Raw genomic sequence first — 20,210 nt, 5'->3', positions numbered from 1 at the left:
TTTCATGACCTTGACCTTGACCTTTGATCCAATTGGACCCAAAAGTTAATGGGGTCGTCCAAGGTTCATCACCCACCTGTGGATTAAATTTGATAGTGTTTGCTGAAGCCGTTTTGCCGTAAAGTTGCTAACAGACAGACAAACAAACAAACCGGACGATTACAATATCCCGCTCCCTCCCTCCGGTGGGCAGGATAATAAATGTATTGTGAAATTTTTTTAGGGATTTGGTTTTTAGCTCATCCGGAATTTAAATTCCAGAAAAGGTATTGTCATCAGGCACCACCCGTCTGTCACCGAGTTTAACTTTTCCAGCCAAACCGCTGGGCCGATCCAGCTGAAATTTGATAGCAACCTTCCTCTCCTGACTGGTAACACGAATTGCAAAGCTCGTTCTGGTCACGGGACAAAGTTGGTCAAAATGGCCAACTTGGTAAATTTCTTCAAAATTCTTCTTCTCCAGACCCACCCAGTCAGAATGCTACCAAGTTTGGGATACAACATTGGGACAGCACTGATGTTCAATTGCAGAAGCCATGCTGATCACATGACCATAACTGTATCAAAATGGCAGTCCCACAAATTCCTTCCTAAATCTTCCTCTCCAGACCCACCAGTCAGAATGACACCAAATTTGGAGAACAGCATTACACCAGGGCCCAGATAAGCAACAAGTCCAGTGGTCCATTTTTTGGGCACACCCTGTAAAATTTTAAGAACAACAAAAATAAATGAAAAATAATAAATAAAAAAAAAGGGTGATTGCCACACTGTAGCTCAAAATGCTTCAAAATAACAATCCCTCAACCATGCATTAAGAACGAACACATTGTTTTATGTTGCCGTTTGTCAGAGACATTTTCTTTTGGATTATGATGAGATAAAGAAATAAATCCTGCCTGCTCAACTTCATTCAACACTTGTTTTGCACTCATCAAGTTCCACATACCCAACCAAGCCAACCCAAGAACAACAACAAAACTCAATGGAATGGATGAAGGTGGGCATACCGTTTTCAGAGCTTTCTTTGGCGCACGACGATTTTTTGCCTTTGATCGTGTTGCCTCTTTTACAGCATCAGCTGGCAGGCCAGGAATAGACCTCCGTACAGGCTTGTACAATTCCTCATCCTGCAGGCCTTTGACAGTATCAGGCCTGTCCCTCATAGCTGGTGGTCGATAGGCCTGTGGAGCTTGCGGAGCATTTGCTGTTTTTTTATGGTCACCTGAAGCAAGTGCTTTATCGGAAGTTCCCGTCTGCAGTTCTGGCTCAGGGAGATCAATCGGCCTCCACAGCACCTCCCAAAGCTCAGGCACATCACAGCTAAACTCACTGCTAGGTGGCGCAGGGCTGTCACAGCGCCACAGCTTGTAACCATTGCCAACGCGAAGCCGGGGAGAGCAAGTTGCAGTCACAATGTGCAGGCCATCTGGGCACCAGGAAAATGTAGTTGAATCAGGCGCTTCCACACGCCCAACAAGCTCTTGGCGTTGAGAATCCCAGAATTCCATTTTTCCACGTAAGTTGCCAAATCCAGCAAGGGTAAGCAATCTGCCAGAAGGGCTGTATGCAACCACGTTCCGTGGGCCAGTTCCAAAATCAAAGATTGGGTCACATTTGAGGTTGAAAAGTGTTGCCTTTGCAGGCATGAAACCATACACCACGCAAAACTCTGTTGAGTTGGGACTCCAGGCAGCATCATAAATTGGACCATTTTTGGCTGCAACAAAAAGATAAAATCAGTTCCACAGCCAGAACAAAGAATGATCACATCTCTTCTGACCTTTCATAACATACCCCAAGCCCTACTCATCTCAATCATATCGCTAATGTTTCTTTTTCCACCATATTGTTAGTTTGTCAACATTTCATCATCTGTCACCAAGCTATTCCATGTGCCCAAGGTACAGAATTAACAAACAACACAATACAGTACAAAAGTACTAGTACACTTAAAATCTATGCCAAGCTTTCATACCATGATTTGAAAGAGTAATTTTATGTGAGCAGACTGATTACACTCTGGAATACATTTCAAGACTGTTGGGGGGGGGGGGGGAAAGAAAAATCCAACTCAAGCATAAACCAATTTAATCTTTGCCCTATAGAGCGAGGGCAGTTCAAGGCTTAAGGGGATCACAATGATTATATCTATCGATCTACATAAATATAAATTTGTATACCTTGTCGAGGCTCGTATGAGAGCACATCAAGGGAGGCATGAGTGGGAAGGACAAAACAGTGGGGAACAGTGACATTAGGGGATCGATGGAAGGGAGAGGGATGGGGTGGGGAACATGGGGTATACAAGATGGACATTACAGGGACTTTCAGGAAGGAAAGCAGGGAATTTGAAAGAGGTGGGTTTGGGGTGGATTAATGGGGGTAGAAAAGATCGAGGATTTGGATGGGGGACGATAAGAGGTAGTGGTGAACAGCTGTTTTGACAGCCTGGAGGGAAGAATGGGATTGAACAGTGAGGAAGTTTATTCCAAAGGCAGGAAAAAAAGAAGAGTAATGAAAGGGTGAAGGTGAGCAGTGATTCGTGATTCTGGTAGTTTTACCAGAAGGGAGTTGTTGGCGGACCTTGAGCACCCTAAGGAAATATGGTGGGGACAAATCGCAGACAGAGCGGGGGGGCGAGACCGGAGAGGAGACGGTAGAGGACAGAAAGACCACAGACCTGCCTGCAGTGAGAGAGTGAGAGGCCCAAAGACTCGGCTTCATGCTCTGGAAACCAAGGCATTTTGGATCATTGGTATCTCCTGCGGTGATGCTGAGAAAGGTGAGAGGCAGGAGTACCAACCCAGAGGGGTGAGCAGGACTCCATCAGGCTGCGGATGAAAGCTTTGTCGGTGGTCAGGAGCTCAGGTGGGCCGAGGAAGGACTTTGCACGACGGAGGATTCTTAGTCGGCGCCTGTCTTTGGAGCCCAGGTTGGAAATGTGGCTTTCCCAGGAAAGATCATGGCAGATAATGAAACCTCGAAGCTTGAAAGATAGGACTTATTCCAGAGGATTGTTGAGAAAGTGGATGGGGGGGGGGGGGGTTCCAAACGGTCCTTTCGGAGAGACAGTGAGTGTGAGATTTGTCCATATTGAAGACATGTTCCACGTGTTGGACCAGTTTGTGATTTTATCCAGATCTGCAGTGAGCGAAGAAGCTGCTGCTTGCTGGTCTGAGGGATGACCGATGGTACGGCAGAGGGTGGAGTCATCAGCAAAGATAAAAAGAGGATTTTCCAGAGAGTAGGAGAGATCATTGATGAAAACCAGAAAAAGAACAGGGCCCAGAACACTGCCTTGAGGAACTCCAGCCTGGACAGGAAGAGGGGATGAAAGAACTCCATTTAGCTCCACACGTTGACTGCGACAGGAGAGGAAGTCTGCGAGCCATGCTTGGAGATGGCCTTGGATACCATAGGAAGAGTTTGGTGAGCAAGGCAGGGTGCTAGACCGTAGCGAAAGCACATGATTTGTCTTGGGATATGGCTCCGATTTCATATCTGGCATCGAGTACCTCCATCCATTGTTGAGAGAGGAAAAGCAGCATATCCATGGTCGAGTGACCTGGTCTGAAACCAAACTGATGATCGGAAATCAAGCCATTGGAGAAGAGAAAGGATTTAATATCTGAAGCGATGATGGATTCCATAACCTTGCTGATGATTTGGAGAAAGCTGATTGGTCTGGATTTACAGGGATCTGTTTTTGCACCTTTTTTGTACAGGGTAGTAATGTTTGCTGATTTCCAAGTAGATGGCAGATGATCTCGAGCAAATGAGAGGGTGAACAGAACAGAGCGAGCGTGAGCAAGAGCTGAGGAGCAGGTTTTTAGGACACGTGGGCTGATACTGTCTGGACCGGTTGCAGAATCTGAGTCGAGGTTTGACAGCAAGGTCTCCACTTTGTCAGGAGAAAAGGACACAGAGTCCAGGGACAGCTGGGTGCGACTGGGTAAGGTGGGTACACAGAAAGTGATGGGTTTTGGACACAAGATTTAGAAGCAAACACTGAGTTTAGGCATTCAGCCTTTTCACGTGTGGTATCAGCAGTGCGGCCATTTGAGCTAAGGGAGGGGATGGAGGGGGATCATACACCAGAAAGATTTGATTCAATGACACCAGGATTTGGAGGGAGAGGTTTGAGAGTTCAGAATTGAGCTTTGAAAGATGTTGTTTTCTGGCTCTCCTGAGGGTAGATACACACTTGTTCTGAGCTTTATGGAAGGAACTGAGATCACCCTCAGTTGGGTTTGCTTTCCATGATGCAAAGGCAAGTTGTTTCAGGACAACTGCCTCGCCACAAGCTTCAGTGAACCATGGGCGGGAGGAAGGGTAGGATAACTGAAGATGAGATGGGATAAATCTGTGCATGAGGGAGAGCAAGTTTCTTTGAAAAAATTCACAGGATGAGTTGATGTTTGAGAAAGTAGCGATGAGAGACCAGTCTAGAAGTTTGATGGCTGTTTGGAGACCCTGCCAGTTGGCTTGAGTGAAATGTCAACTGGCAGGGTCTCCAAGCAGCCATCAAAGTTATTTAATGCAGATTTGATTTTTTTCTTCTGATTAATGTTACTTTATCCTGAAGAATCATTGAAATCCCTATAAATTGCTTTTGATTTCATGTTACAACAATTTAGTTATCTAACACAACTTGATGCATTTGCTAGACTTTTGATACACTCAGACTTTTTTACTTGATGCAATCAGACTTTTGCACCCCACCGTGTCATGTCATAATAACAAAAAAAAAAAAAAAAAAAAAAAGGAAATGGGGATGTTACTCCAAAAAAGTACGTAAAAAATTAAGTAGGGATCGTCAAGAAATGATCATTTGAAACCATCCTGACACCTTTGACGAATGGTTGTCCGAGAAAAGACACCAAGTGTGTGTGTGTGTGTGTGTGTGTGTGCGTGTGTGCGCGTGTGTGCGCGTGTGTGCGCGTGTGTGCGCGTGTGTGCGCGTGTGTGCGCGTGTGTGCGTGCGTGTGCGTGTGCGTGTGCGTGTGCGTGTGCGTGTGCGTGTGCGTGTGCGTGTGCGTGTGCGTGTGTGTGTGATTGCAGACTCGTGTTCAAGGAGCGCAATAACTCGCGCGAGTCAATTTTTGTCTTGGGGCGTTGTTGATCACGCGCCTGGAAAAATAAAAAAATAATAAAATAAAGAAAAAACAGAAAGAAAGAAAGCAGAATAGGAAGTACAGGTATCCCCTGCTTAACGATGCGGTTGCATACCTTTATAACCCTTTGTTATACGGGAGGTGGTTTTCCATCATTTCATAATAATGGAAAAAAAAATTACACTTCATTTCCTAACCGTAATGTTTTGGTCTAAAAGCAAAGCCATAAATATGCTCATGGTTCAACCATAGTTTTAGTTGCAAGTGACATGATATTATTTACCGAATAATAGAGACAAACACAAAGTTAATAAAATTAACTGAGTTGTAGCACTTACCAAAACAATATTGAGTCCAAGTTTAAATTAGATTGCCCGATACCAAAACCAAAACGAAGAGCTGTCAACTCACCGTGTTTGTGTCCATTTAGCAAAAAAAAAAAATTCTTTTCATTTACTGATATACATTGTCGACAAAAAAAAACCAAGAGACAACTAGGATAACTAAGAGCAGATAAAAACAAAAGTTTGCATTTATTCGTTTAAATTGCATTTAACATTATAGCTCATGGTGATGACGTCATGACATTTGGCTCAAGTCACAGAACAGCTTCATGTCAACGTTACACCCAACTGCTTTCAATGACTCCAGATTGTGTGACGAAGCAAAAGATAATGTCTGTGGCAGGTGGAGATTATTAATCTCCGCCATCGAAGATCGGAGGTTACTGTTTTCACGCCTTTGTTTGTTATCTTGCCAAAACGAAGTTTTTGCAAGATATGTTAGTCAGCTTGTATGTTTTTTTTTTTTTGTTTGTTTGTCTGTAATCACGAATAAAAAATTCTGCAGAGCACAGCTATCATTGGAAATTTTTGTAACTTCGCATATCAGAGGCCTATCGAGGTCCCTTTCAGCGCATAAAATTTTGAAAGTCAAGGTCAAAGGTCAAGGTCACTTTGTCGCAAATCAGGGGAGTCGACGAAACCCTTATTTTTTGAATAATTTTGATCGGATCGTCTTCAAACTTCATGGGAATATAGTTCATGGTCTGGCGCTCAGCCGATTAATTTTTGGTGGCGATTGGCCTTGACCTTCATGGTTAGCGCCTAAGGTCAAACATATTTGACCCCGAGGTCAAATTTTCAAGTTTTAGGAACCATATCGTGTAGTACCTCAAATTGAACACCTCGATGAGTGCTTTCGAGATATGTCAAGCTTGAGACATTATGACGTCATTTGGTGACGTTATGAGGCAAACGCATATTTATTATAGTTACTCTGTAGAACGATTCTCATCGGAATCTCTCGTAGGCAGATATTCCTCAAGGAGTTGCTCCTGGTGGATAGCAGCTCTGTTCACCTCAGTGTGACCTTAAAGAAGTCACACGTGGTCACCTTTTGGCAAGATACGGGTCACCCTGCGGGTGACATTGGTTTATTTGTTTGTGAACAGTATTACGGAAAAACTCCTAGACGGATTTTGACGAAACTTTGTGGGGGCATTAGGCATGGTCCAAGGATCATGCCATTAGATTCTGGACTTGGTTTTATATATAAAATATTTCCACCCCCCCCCAAAAAAATTGTTACCCCCCCCGAAATTTTTTTTTTTTTTGCATTTCTGCATGTTTTAAGTGATTTCCAACCCTCCCCAAAAAAATTGTTAGAGAAAAAAAAATTTTTGCAACTTTTTTTTCAACAAAATTTCAATTTCTTTTTTTTGCATATCTACATGTTTTAAGTGATTTCCAACCCCCCCCCCCCCCCATAATTTTGGAGAAAAGAACTATAACTGTCAGCACTGTTGACATCATATTTAATGAATAAGATATAAGGTTCACTTGAGTGACCCAGCAGTATTGGCGGTGGAGGTTTTGCACTCTCCCGAGTGCTCCCCCTCGAGTTGCTCCTGTGACCGTGCAGTATTTTTCAGTTACTTAGCTTTCTCTGGTTCTCCGGTCATTTCTCGGCCTTGCCCATTTCATAATAAAGATAATTTCGTTGTACCACTTACTAAAACAATCTTCGGCCACATTTTTGAACGCAGATGATAGAGGGGGTGGTTATTTTTAACACTTCATTCTGAAAAGTTAATTATTCCCATGCCTTTTGAAAAATTAATCACCCCATCAAATAGGTATTTGTGGAAAACATATTGTACTTATCCCAAGCCTCCCACAGAAGTGACATTGCACAGCCAAAATGACACTGTGACAGTTCCTTCATTGGAGCAAATTAAATCCTTCATTAAGGAATGAAGTCTTAAATTAAAAAGTTTGTTGTTGCGAACCTTCACAATGCAAAACTTCGTTAAGTGGGAGATACCTGTACGCAACAGTAAACTACAAAGGAATGATGAATGCAACTCGAGCAAAAACCAAAGTTAAAGCTCTGAAATCGGATGTTTTACCATTACTTCCACAGTGTTTGGAAGAGGGACTCAGCTCCTTTGATCAAGAGGTTTACAAGCAGATGAAGTAGCTTGACTGAGCCAACTGGGGTAATGTGGAGTCTGATTTCAAGTCACTTGAATTTCTAGCCACTGCAACTTTATTGTCAGGTCAGGCCAGAATAGATCTGTGACTTGCTACAGGTACCATCTAAGCCTGTACCAACCTGTTTCATGGTTAGCTTGTCAGTAACTAAACTGTCTCCCCCACCAGGTTTCCTGGTGAGGAGGGTGGAAGGATATGGACACCCACCAGGATTAAAAACAAAACCTGTCAAAGGGTGGAGGAACTCCTTGTGAGCCAATAGATATCCATATTTATCCGCAACTGTCTGCGGATGTCCTCTTGCAGTTGGGTTACTTCCCCCTTTGGGAATTTCAATGCATCGACTGGAACTGATAGGGATAGTTATGAGACATGTGATGTGTTGCTCCTCAAGGGACTGGTACTGTGAACCAGAATGGCATTAAGTTCCTCAACTTTGCAAGAAGTCGTGATCTTAGGGTGGCTGGTTCATGGTTTCAGCACCCACAGGCTCATCATTGGACTTGGTATTCCAACACTGGTGGTGTGGTAAAGGAGATTGACCATGTGCTCGTTAATGGTCACCAGAGAATGATCCAGAACTGTAGGGTCTACGGGAACGCTCAGTTCCTCAATACCAACCACTGGCTTGTTGTAGCAACTCTGAGGTTGCAGCTTTGATCCGGGAGAATGTAACCATTCCAGCCTAGGATGGATGTTGGCAAGCTCATGGATGAGAGGGTCACTGAGGAGTTTGCAAATAGGCCGAGTGGAGATTTGGGGGTGTCTGGATGCTTTAGGGAATCCTGAAGAATTGTAGAGTACCTTCAAGACTACCATCCTTGATGTTACCGGTGGATGTCTTGGAACTCACCAGAGGGTGAAGAAGAATTTTGTCTCTCAAGGGACACTGTATACCAGTGACCAGTCACAGGGCCAGGCTTAATGGCAGAGCTGAGCCGTTCAGGGAGTTGAGGCGTAAAACTATACGTGCGCTGAGGGTGGACAAGGAGGCCTGTGTGCGAAGAATTTGTGAAGGGTATAGCATCACCTGTGGTCAAGCGATTCTCATCCTGCTTCCAGGGCAATTCGTACATTGTGTTCCTCCAAGCCTGCACCTCAGTGTACTGCAGTTACAGTGGACGGTGGTGGGCTCTTGATAGAGGAGTCTGACTTGAAGGCCTGCTGGGCCAGTTTGAGTGACTGCACCAGGCTGACCACCAGCCGAGTTGGATGTCAGGGGTGTTCCGTTCCCTATTGCTGACCCTCCAATTAACTGCGGTCCACTTTCGTTTGTGGACACAGGCTGTGGTGAACCGGTTGAAATGGGTAAAGCTCCTGGAATGTGGCATCCATGCTGAACTTCTCAAGAATGGTGGAAATGTTGTACTCGTGTTGAATGCAGTTTTGTGATCTGCCTGGAACACAGGCATCATTCTAACTGACTGGAGGAGGGTCCTTGTTGCCCCTCTGGAAAGGAAAGAGTGATCGCCAGGACTGCAACAACTACCGAGGGGTGACGCTGCTCTTGGTGCTGGGCAAGGTCTTTGCTCAGATAATTCTTGAGAGGGTTCACCACCATCTGCTTGAACACCAGCACCGAGGCTTTACACCAGTGGTCAACGATTGGCCGTATCCTTGCTCTTCAAATCCTCACCAAATGCAGGTGAGAGTTTCGGCAGGAGCTGCTTGCAGCCTATGTTGATCTCTGTAAAACGGTCGATTCAGTGAATCGGGATGCCCTCTGGAGGATTCTTGGTCTTAATGGGGTGCTACCAAAACCAATCAATCTGATGTCCGAACAACACTGAAACTGAGAGTGCTGTGAGATGTGGTGACGCCATCTCTGACTCATTTTGAGTTGTTCATGGAGTTCATCAGGGGTGTGCTGGCCCCCACACTTTTCAGCACTTGTATGGATTATATTCTGGGGAGGATGTCAGAGGTCAAGCTGCGGTGCATTGTTTGGGAATGTCACGATCTGACTGATTTTGCAGATGATGCAATCATCTTTGTGAGGACTCTGGATATCGTTTTGGGGACCCTCGAGGTGCTGAATGAGGAGTCAGAGCCGCTGGGATTATGGGTTTCCTGGGTCATATCTAAGATCCAGGGTTTCAATGACATCTTGGATGTCGCCATCTTGTCTGTAACCATTTGTGGTGAGGATGTTGAGGTCACAGACAGATTTACTTACCATGGCAGCAATATTCACGTCTCCGCTGGTTGTGAGCCAGAGGTCAACAGATGTCTGGCTCGGGCCAGGGGAGTCAAGGATTCACTGGATCATGGGGTGTGGCGCTGTCGGTACCTGTGCATGAGGCCAAATGTTCAAGTCTTCAGGTCCTTAGTACTTAGTCTTGCTCTATGGATGTGAGACTTGGACTCTGACCAGGGGTCTGAAACAGACTTAACTCCTTTGGTACCAGTCTCTTCAGAGAATCCTTGGCTATTGCTGGTCGGACTGTGATCAAGGAGCGATTGCCGAGACTCAAATCAAATTTGTTACCTGCATAGTCCGTGAGCATCAGCTGTGGCTGTATGGATATGTGGCTCGTTTTCCTGAAGCTGATCCTGCTCACCGGTAAATTCTGATTCTCAAGTGTTTTGCTGAGAGTGTGACAAGAGAACCTTTATTATCAACGATGTTTTACTGATTTTCAAATGTTGTCATATAAATTTTATGGACATGCTCAAATTGTAATGGTACTGAACATAATTTATGGAAGATCTAGCATTCTAAATAGTATGTACTTCATAGAAACGTATTGCTGTTGATTGGCCCCATGCCTGCCCTTCACAAACAGGGTAGTGGCACTGATAGCTCATCGACCTCCCAGAACACACAGGATCAGAAGTCCACTGACTTCCTGATAATATTCCACTGTTATAACCAGAACCATACCCGTACCCATATAGGTCTGATGGGCAGTCACACTCCCACCCAACCGTTCCCTTCCTATTCCTTTACATAGGAAAGCAGTTTTGTGTACTTTTCATGGAATTCTTTCAAGCTAAAAATTTTTGATCAGTTTGCACATTCCCACAATAAAATGCAGTACAGTGGAGATGTATTTAAACCAATTTTAAGTTAGCCTATCAGAAAATTATAATAATAATCTATTTATAATTCCAGCAATCTCTGTGTGTCTGTGACCGGTTTCTCGACAACCACTGGTCCGATCTAATTGAAACTTGCCAGGTATATTGCTGGGGACCTGAGTATGTGCCTTTTCAAGGTTTGATATTAATCGGACAAGTGGTTCCCGAGTTATGTCCATTTATTTACCAAACCAATGACAGGACATGTTGCTGCGTAGGCGTGGCCAATGAAGAAAGGGCACCATTTAGTTACCAATGACAGGACACGTTGCTGCGTAGGCGTGGCCGTTGGGGAAGAGATCCTCAGCCGCGTTCCCCATTACGGGCTACAACGTACGGACTTCCGGATAGTGATGATTTACTGTATTCTAATAATTTCTCGATTTCTTATGCCCATTTATAGATAAACACAATGCCCCAATCCAGTCGTCGTTTACGAGAGCGAAGGAACTATATATTTTATTTGATTTTTATATATAAAACTATATAAATTTTTTATTTTCTTGCACGTGCGGCCACGCACGTACGGGCACACACGTATGGGCATGCGAGAGCGAAGGAACAGTCTATGTGGTTGTTGTTTCTGGAACGCGGTTCGAATTTTTTTTTTTTGTTTTTGCACGTACGGGCATGTACTAGTAATAATAATAATAATAATAATAATAATAATAAAAGTAATGAAATTAATAATTATAATAAAAATAAGAAGAAATAAACAAAAAAAAATTGGATTGCATGTCCTGAAGCTCACCTGGATCAGGAGCAACAGTCACTCAAATGCCCCACAGACCCCCATGTTTTAATGTGGTGAACAAACTGGTACATCATGGGTGATGAATATTTTGGTCAAGTTTCATTGAAATTGTGTGCGTAGTTTCGGAGGAGCGCGCAACTATCCATTTTGGGAGGGCTCAAAACCACGGCAGATTTTGCTGGGGTCAATACACCTTCATATGGCATCAGATATGAAGCTTGTGGCCAAGTTTCATTAAAATTGTATGGTTGGTTCAAGCAGCAATGACTGAAATGTTGATGGACTGACTCACTGACTCACTCTGCTCAATCGCACAAGCTCACCGGACTAAAGTCCATGTGAGTTTACAATAAATGGTCCTCCACCAAACTTTTGGGTCTTGATTTTCTCGTTCAACAATGTATCAAAGTTTAATGGGTGTTATTAGATGGGAAATTTTCTGCAGATGACAAGTAATTTGTAGGTTTATAAGTTTTATCTCAGTAAATTCTTTTTTGTATACCTTGTCAAGGCTCGTATGAGAGCTTATACAACACACAGCAAGAGGGGCATGAGACAGGAGGGGCGGGAGTGGGAAGGACAAAACAGTCGGGAACAGAGACATTCGGAGATCAATGGAAGGGAGAGAGATGGGGCGGGGAACATGGGGTATACAAGATGGACATTACAGGGACTTCCAGGAAGGAAAGCAGGGAATTTGAAGGAGGTGGGTTTGGGGTGGATTAACGGTGGTAGAAAAGATGGAGGATTTGGATGGGGGACGATAAGAGGTAGTGGTGAATAGCTGTTTTGACAGCCTGGAGGGAAGAATGGGATTGAACAGTGAGGAAGTTTATTCCAAAGGCGGGAAAAAAAGAAGAGTAATGAAAGGGTGAAGGTAAGCAGCGATTTATGTTGTATTGAGCCAATGGCATGTCTGGGCCATCCCAACAGAAGTCGTCTACAGACTTCTTGATATCACTGAATATCAGCTCTCAACTGTGATCGAGCCAAGAACCCGAGTACCAGACAAACACTTGTTTTTAAACCAATGGTGAGTGCACTGACCATGGGTCCAGAGTTGGAGGTTTCTGAATTTGAGTCAGTAAAGAACATGTGACAATTTCTTCTTCTTCTTCTTTCGGCTGCTCCAGTTAGGGGTCGCCACAGCGGATTATCCGTTATGATCCACATAATGATTTGGCACATGTTTTACGCCGGAAGCCCTTCCTGACGCAACCCTGGTCGCCTCTTACGACACAGGGATATGATACACCTATTCTAACCGGGGCATACACCGGGCCCAGTACACTGGTCCTCACTTCGCCGACCTCGGAAGGATGACAGGCTGAGTCAACCTCCTGGTGTGTATTAATTCAAGCAGCCAACGGGGCTTGAACTCAGGACCTTTTGGATCCCAAGCCGCTACCCTTAACCACTACGCCAACACCAGGCATTACATGTGACAATTTCAACAACATAAAAATAGATTTCCCAGAACGTGAATGGGCACCCTTAAAATCTAAAAACATGGGAGGTGTGTTAATCACCTTCGACATGGCAAAAATAAGATAAAGGGGACCAAAATGCTGGGTACTCACGAAGTTGCACGACAGCAGAATCTCCATTGGTGGCCAAGTAATGGAGACCCTGCTCTCCATAGTAAGACGCCCCAGTCTTATCGACATCTGTGGTAGCCAATGTCAGCAATGCTGTGGCTGTAATTACAATGGGGGGAGTGGGAAGCAGCAAAAATACATGAGAGTTCTCCACAGTCAAAAGCCAGCTCAAACGTACAAATTTCTCAGGAATTAAATGCCTTTCGATGATAAAACCTTGTCATTACGTGGTGGAATGCCAACATATGTGATGACTCGCACGTTTGCGTCGGAGGATAGATGAAGCAATGGGTTACATAAAATGAAAGCCAAGTGTATGTTTGTTGGAAGTGCAGTTGAAGTTGAGTGCTCACCCATCAGAGCAAAAAGAGGATGAAGCTATAATGAAAATCTAATGCTCAAAACGTCAGCTGCACTCACTTCCCTTCACAATTAATGAGCACATAGCTGTGTTGACAACATTCAACGTTTTCTCAAAATGTGCACTGACCATTAATCACATCTTACATAGTTTATGCTTTGGCTGCTGGGTCATCATTTGAAAATTAATTGGACATGCAAAAAACAGTTGACAGACTCGACAAATCAATGAGGTGAGGCAGTGCTCGAACTTAATTGAAAAATGTTTGAACACGAGCATTCAAAATGAAAGGGTGGCCATTTCAACAGCACGACATACAACCAGTACCAATCACCGAAAATAAATCAGCAAGGGCGATGAAACCAATTGTAGTTGATGAAAAGCCCCAACCGTTTACAGGATGTCCAACACACGCGCACAAATCATGGGCATCAATATGAAGTTGGTCCCTCGCCCTTTGCTGCTACAACAGCCTCCACTCTTCTGGGAAGGCTTTCCACTAGATGACTAGATGTTGGAACATTGCTGTGGAGATTTGCTTCCATTCAGCCACAAGAGTATGAATGAGGTCGGGCACAGATATTGGGCGATTAGGTCTGGCTCGCAGTTGGTGTTCCATTTCATCCCAAAGGTGTTCAATGGGGTTGAAGTCAGGGCTCTGTGCAGGCCAGTCAAGTTCTTCCACATCGATCTCGCCAAACCATTTCTGTATGGACCTCGCTTTGTGCACGGGGGCATTGTCATGCTCAAACCGGAAAGGGCCTTCCCCAAACTTCGAAGCACAGAATCGTCTAGCATGTCGTTGAATGCTGTAGCGTTAAGATTTCCCTTCACTGGAACAAAGAGGTCTTGCCTCAACCATGATAAACAGCCCCAGACCAATATTCCTCCTCCACCAAATTTTACAGTTGGCACTATGCATTTGGGCAGGTAGCGTTCTCCTGGCATCCACCAAACCCAGATTTGTCCGGCAGACTGCCAAATGATGAAGTGCGATTCATCACTCCAGAAAACATGTTTCCACTGCTCCAAAGTCCAATGGTGGTGAGCTTGACACCGCTTCAGCCGGCGCTTGGTATTGGTGAATAGGCTTGTGTGCGGCTGCTCGGCCATGGAAATCCATTTCATGAAGCTCTCGACGAAGTGTTTGTGCCGACGCTGCTTGCAGAGGCAGTTTGGAACTCGGTAGTGAGTGTTGCAACTGACAGCCGATTTTTCCACGCGACGCGCTTCAGCACTCGGCGGTCCCGTTCTGTGAGCTTGTGTGGCCTTCCACTTTGTGACTGAGCTGTTGCTCCTCAACGTTTACACTTCACAATAACTGCGCTTAGTTGACCGGGGAAGCTCGAGCAGGGTAGAAATTTAATGAACTGAGTGTTGGAAACGTGGCATCCTCTGACGGTGTCACGTTGAAAATCACCGAGCTCTTCACTACGACCAATTTTACTGCCAATGTTTGTCTTTGGTGATTGCATGACTGCGTGCTTTATTTTATACACCGATAAGCAATGGTTGTGGCTGATATAGCCAAATCCACAAATTAGGAGTGTCCGCAAACTTTTGGTCATGATGTATGTATGTATGTATGTACAAATATAAAAACCCACAAAAGAGTCAATCAATTGTGTCAATGTATGATTACCTTCAAGTCAATTATCTTTACCAAGAAACCTTATTAGTATCAATAGTTTGTGCCTATTATGCTGTTAAAGGAATATATATATATATATATATATATATATATATATATATATATATATATATATATATATTTTTTACAGTTGTGGGGGTAGATGGAGGAATTTAAAAGGAAAGTTAGGATTGTTGAGTTATTTGGTCCATGGACATGTCAGAGTCATCTCGAAGTACATCAAGTAGAAAAACTGTGATCTTAAGTGTTACTTCTCACCACAGGGGGTGGTGCTGTGTTAATCAGATAGGGATAAAGACCAATTAACCCCCCCCCACCCTATTATGTAATTGCCCCGTTACCTTCCGCATTTTTGTATTTACATCGGCATTGGCAGGCACGATCAACGAGGAAGCCGCACGGCGGTGCCCGAGTCCTGGTGTTGAATACTGCCTCACGAATTACCTCACATACAATTCCCACCCAGAGAACGGCTCGGCACCATTTTTGGATGCATTTTCCCACGCAGGACGAAGTGTCTCGATAGCAAAGTTCAACAGAGACCATCCCTGGACCAAGCTGTGCCAGAATAAAGGGAGGACTTGCTTTTCTTTAGTTATCCCCTTGTCTATTAAAGTCAGTGTGAAGACATGCCTCAACTTTAGACCTCAATTTACCTCACATATTACATTTTGACTTATTACCCTTGTAAATATTTGTCCATTTTTATTAAATCCCTGGTGTCCATGGATCTGTTTTTGGGGTTCGAGTATATATCCCCTTGTGCTGTGCTTCCATCGCTCTGCCCGTGCCACCCTGCCCCTCCCGTGCGCGCCATAATCTGTGGATCACGTGTACACCTCCAAAGGAGGACCGCTTGGCGATCGCACAAGCCCCAGCTGCCGTTTGCCATTCTTTGTGTAGGTCACTTGATGTCATCCTCCGGTTGTTGAGTGACATTCGAATGAGTTGACAGTCATCCCGGTCAGTGGAAAGTTGTTTTCGCCCTCTGCCAGTCTGTAGCTTTGTTGTCCCCAATGTCTGCTGCTTGAACTTGTTCTTATTAACCGGCGTATTTGAAATTTTAAGGATGGAAGCAACGTGACGCTCACTGTATCCCTCTGCCTGTTAAGCCAGAATTGAACCCTTCTTTTACTCACCCAAAACTTTTCTTTTCAACTCTTTTGGCATGGTCAAGTTATTTTTTGATTCCAATTACTTTTGAGGTACTACCAGCACTGTTTTTGCCATCCAGCTGGTCCTATTGCAAGAGGATAGTGATGACCACAGCAGTGTTTCTTTTTAATATTTTTCCTTGTTAAATAAGATTCGGTTTGGGTGATCACCTAATCAGTACCTCACTAAGTAGAATGAGGTGTGCCTGTGTTGGAATTCAACAGACACTGGAATGGAATGGCTGCCATACATGTAGAGATGCTGATTTAAAAATCTTTTGGAGTGGTCTCATTTTTTTTCCAGAGCTGTATAAGGATTCATCTCTGAAGTATGCTCTAAGAGTGTAAGAGAATCCCGACGACAGGGAAAGGCTCCTGTCCAGTACAAGATACACGGATAAAACATGTCACCATGAAGAAATTCCTCTCGCATGACAAGACAAAGTCTGATCTAACAGATTACTTTGCAATGTCAGTGATTATGTACAAGGACTCACCAAAACTTAGTGTTGTGTCTGCATCTGGTGCACAAGAAGCAATAGCAATATAGCATTTGAGAACAACCACCACGAAGAGGCAGACACCCTTCTGATCCATCATGCAGTTTTGGCATCTCACAGAAATGTTCTTCTCACCAGACACTGATGTGCTTGTGCTTGTACTTGCAGTTGCCAACTATCATCTTTTCCTCAGAAAAAACATCCATTTCAATGGTGTCCGGGATCATTGACAAGAGCCTATTGCTGCAGCACTTGGAAGACAAAGAGCAAAGGCACTGCCCACATTGCATGCCTTCTCAGGAGCTGACACTATTGGGAAATTCAACCGAATAGGCAAAACGACATGGCTCAACGTCTTCATGAAAGCAGGTGATTACGTCATTGAAGCTTTTCAGCAGCTCATGGATGATGATGGTGTCAGTGAGCAACAGTTGGCTGTATTTGCATCATTTGTGTGCGAGGTATATTGCCCAAAGGGAATTCACATCCAAAGCATTCCAGACTTACGATGGTAACTCTTCTGCAAACACATGGTGGGAAGTGACAGACTGCCACCAACAATGGGAGCATTGAAGCAGAATATTCTGAGAGTCCATGTCCAGGCTAGAGTGTGGGGCCAAGCTAGTACTGCACATCAGACCTTTGTAGATCCACTGAAGATGGATTCTTCCAAGACGCTAATGGTAATCTTCTGCCCCATACTACAGATGATCTTCCTGCATCAAACGCCATAATTGAGATGGTTTCTTGGCACTGCAAGGGCGATTGCTCGACACGCAGGTGTGGTTGCAGTTCGCACAATCTTGCCTCTACAGACCTCTGTTCATGCAACACGGAATGCCAAAATGATGACAACTCCTTCAGTATTCCTGCGTTTGATGACAGTTCAGAAGATGACAATTGAACTAAAACCGTTTGGTCCAGCGAATATGATTTCTATGGCTTGATTCTAGTGTCACAGTTTGTATGTTGATCTGGTACATTTTGCAGAATATTATCAGACATGATAAAGTGAAGGAAGTTTTTATGTGAGAAGTTGACAATGCACCAGCCCATAAAGCCACGTTAGTAGGTGCTCGATGCCCTGCACCATACAAACATGTACTTCATGCCGTACGTTCTGTCAACAGGCATGCATGGTAATTACCTGTTGCCACAAAATAGCTGTAGGTGATACAGAAATAACTACTGGTGGGCAAATATCGTAGGTTGCAGCAAGCCAATACCAGAACTTTTTCAGATAGCTGCACCATCATTTTCCTCGACTTTGAAAATGTGGAGATGCTCCCAAAACTACTCGGCTCACAATTCTTAAGCTGCAAGTAAGTTGTAGACCAAAATAGATTTTGAATGGTGACCATCGTGGATAATAAGATAACCTGCATTTGGAATTGTTAAATAATTTCAATTTGATGTCAATACATGCATCAATTTCCTGAGCTTAAAATGTTAGGCTCTTATCGCTAAGAATTGTGTTCCAATTTTAATACAATAATTGATACAATAACAAACAAAAGAGGTTTTTTGATGGCAGCCATCTTGAATTCCAGGATGGCTGCTATCAAAATAGATTTCTACTTGCACCATCATTTACCTCCACCCCAAAAATGCGGGTATAGCCATTGAAATCATTTTCGTATCTTGCTTAGTTTTTGAGTTATAAATAAAAACAGTAACTAAATGGCAGCCATTTTGAAATCCAGGATGGCGGCTGAAAAAGTATTCGATTCAAATGGAAACATTGGTTTTTGTGTTTAGTGGACCAAAGGCTTTCCAAAAATGGGAATATTTACAAATCTCCATCGATATTGAACGAAAGTTTGGCTCTTAACATCGTGAACCTGACGACAATCACTCAATGGTAAAGAATCACTTTATTTTAAATAAATCTCGTATCCTGATCCGGATTCGGACCTTCACCAAAATCGAATCAATTCTTACTTGTCACACACCCAACCTGCCCACCAAGTTTCTTCCGAATCCGTCCACAACTTTTTCAGATGTCATGCCATACATTAGTTTATCCCTATCTCTCAATGGAGAAGAATCACATTAAAAATTCAAGTAGTCAGATTGGGATCCAGATCTTCACCAAAATCTAATCAGCTTGTTCTTGTCACACACCCAACCTGTCCACAAAATTTCATCCAGATCCATCCACTACTTTTTGAGATATCCTGCACACAGCCAGACAGAGGGGTGAAAACAACCTCCTTCACCTTCGGTGGCGGAGGTAAATATGCTTGACCGTTTTTGGCCACCTCTCGATGGTAAAGAATCACTTTAAAAAAAAATAATAATAATAATTATCATATTCATATTCAGATTTTCACCAAAATCGAATCGATTCGTCCTTGCGACACACCCAACATGTTCACCAAGGCTCATCAGAATCCGTCCACAACTTTTTGAGATATCGTGTCATTTATCAGTTTTACCCTATCTCTTAATGGTGAAGAATAACTATAAAAATTATGGGATCCAGATTCATATCTTCACCAAAATGGAATCAATTCTTCATCACACACCCAACATGTCCATCAAGATTTGTCCGAATCTGTCCACAACTTTGAGACATCGTGCCATATATATCGTTTTTTGGCCCTCTCAATGATGAAGAATCAATTTTTTTAAATTCTATTTGTTGGATCCGGATCCAGATCTTCACCAAAATCTAATCAGTTCATCCTTATCACACACCCAACCTGCCAACCAAATTTCATCCGGATCCGTCCACAACTTTTTGAGATATCCTGCACACAAACATACAGAGAGGGGTGAAAACATAACCTCCTTCACCTTTAGTGGCAGAGGTAACAAACTGGGGGCCCAAGGAAACTAAGCAGACACACCATTCTTGTTCCACATGAGTGTGGCATGGTCTCCTTTGAAAAAGCTCTTGTTGGCAATAGCTGTGTCTGGCCCACCAAAATTTGGGTATTTGTACAGACGTACAAAAGATGGTGTTCCCTGTGTTCCATGCACGTATATGGCAACCTGCGGGTTCAGAACAGAAACACAGGTTGTCCTTGTTAAAATTTAAAAAAAGTTAAATTATTTTTAAAAATAAAAACAACAATAATAATAATGCCTTGCACAACCTCAGAAAACATATCAATGTTACCTCAAGACAATCTGGAAAAAGACCGTGAATAACTGGATAAGCACCAAATGTCATTTTCCCCAATAAATGCCTTGAGCACATTTCTGTCAATCCTCTACAAGAAGGGCCACTTACTGGATGATGCACTGTTGTTGCATGTGTGGTGGTTTTAAATTTTTGCATCTTTAGCAAACTTCCACTTTTCTCCACACAATGAAGCAATTTATTGCATTCGCATAATTATGCATTCCACGTAACGTGAACACTTGTGGAGTCATCACGATAACTTTTGTTATCACGATTGTGTTGACATTGGCTGTCAAAGCATTTATCAGTTGTTTTAAGTGCAAGGAGTACTTACCCATCATTTCGCTGATGGATTTAAGACAGCATGAT

General features: G+C 43.5%; 1 protein-coding gene across 3 annotated transcripts in view; it reads right to left on the bottom strand.

Moving 5' to 3' along the window:
* Nucleotides 1-788: 788 nt before the first annotated feature.
* Nucleotides 789-20,210, bottom strand: part of EIF2A (eukaryotic translation initiation factor 2A) — a 77,089-nt gene continuing 57,667 nt past the window's right edge. For all 3 annotated transcript variants that reach the window (XM_085882046.1, XM_085882047.1, XM_085882048.1), the window contains 3 exons: nucleotides 19,564-19,708; nucleotides 13,028-13,144; nucleotides 789-1,720 (listed from right to left, as the gene is read on the bottom strand). In XM_085882046.1, coding sequence (XP_085738172.1) covers nucleotides 804-1,720; nucleotides 13,028-13,144; nucleotides 19,564-19,708 — 1,179 coding nt within the window. In that variant the 3' untranslated portion in view covers nucleotides 789-803. The remainder of the gene's footprint in view (nucleotides 1,721-13,027; nucleotides 13,145-19,563; nucleotides 19,709-20,210) is intronic.

The sequence above is a fragment of the Eptatretus burgeri genome, chromosome 5 (genome assembly GCF_056783735.1).
Source record: "Eptatretus burgeri isolate ZD-2024b chromosome 5, Ebu_testis_v1, whole genome shotgun sequence".
NCBI classification, from domain to species: domain Eukaryota; kingdom Metazoa; phylum Chordata; class Myxini; order Myxiniformes; family Myxinidae; genus Eptatretus; species Eptatretus burgeri.
This window is presented reverse-complemented; position numbering and strand designations above follow the sequence as displayed.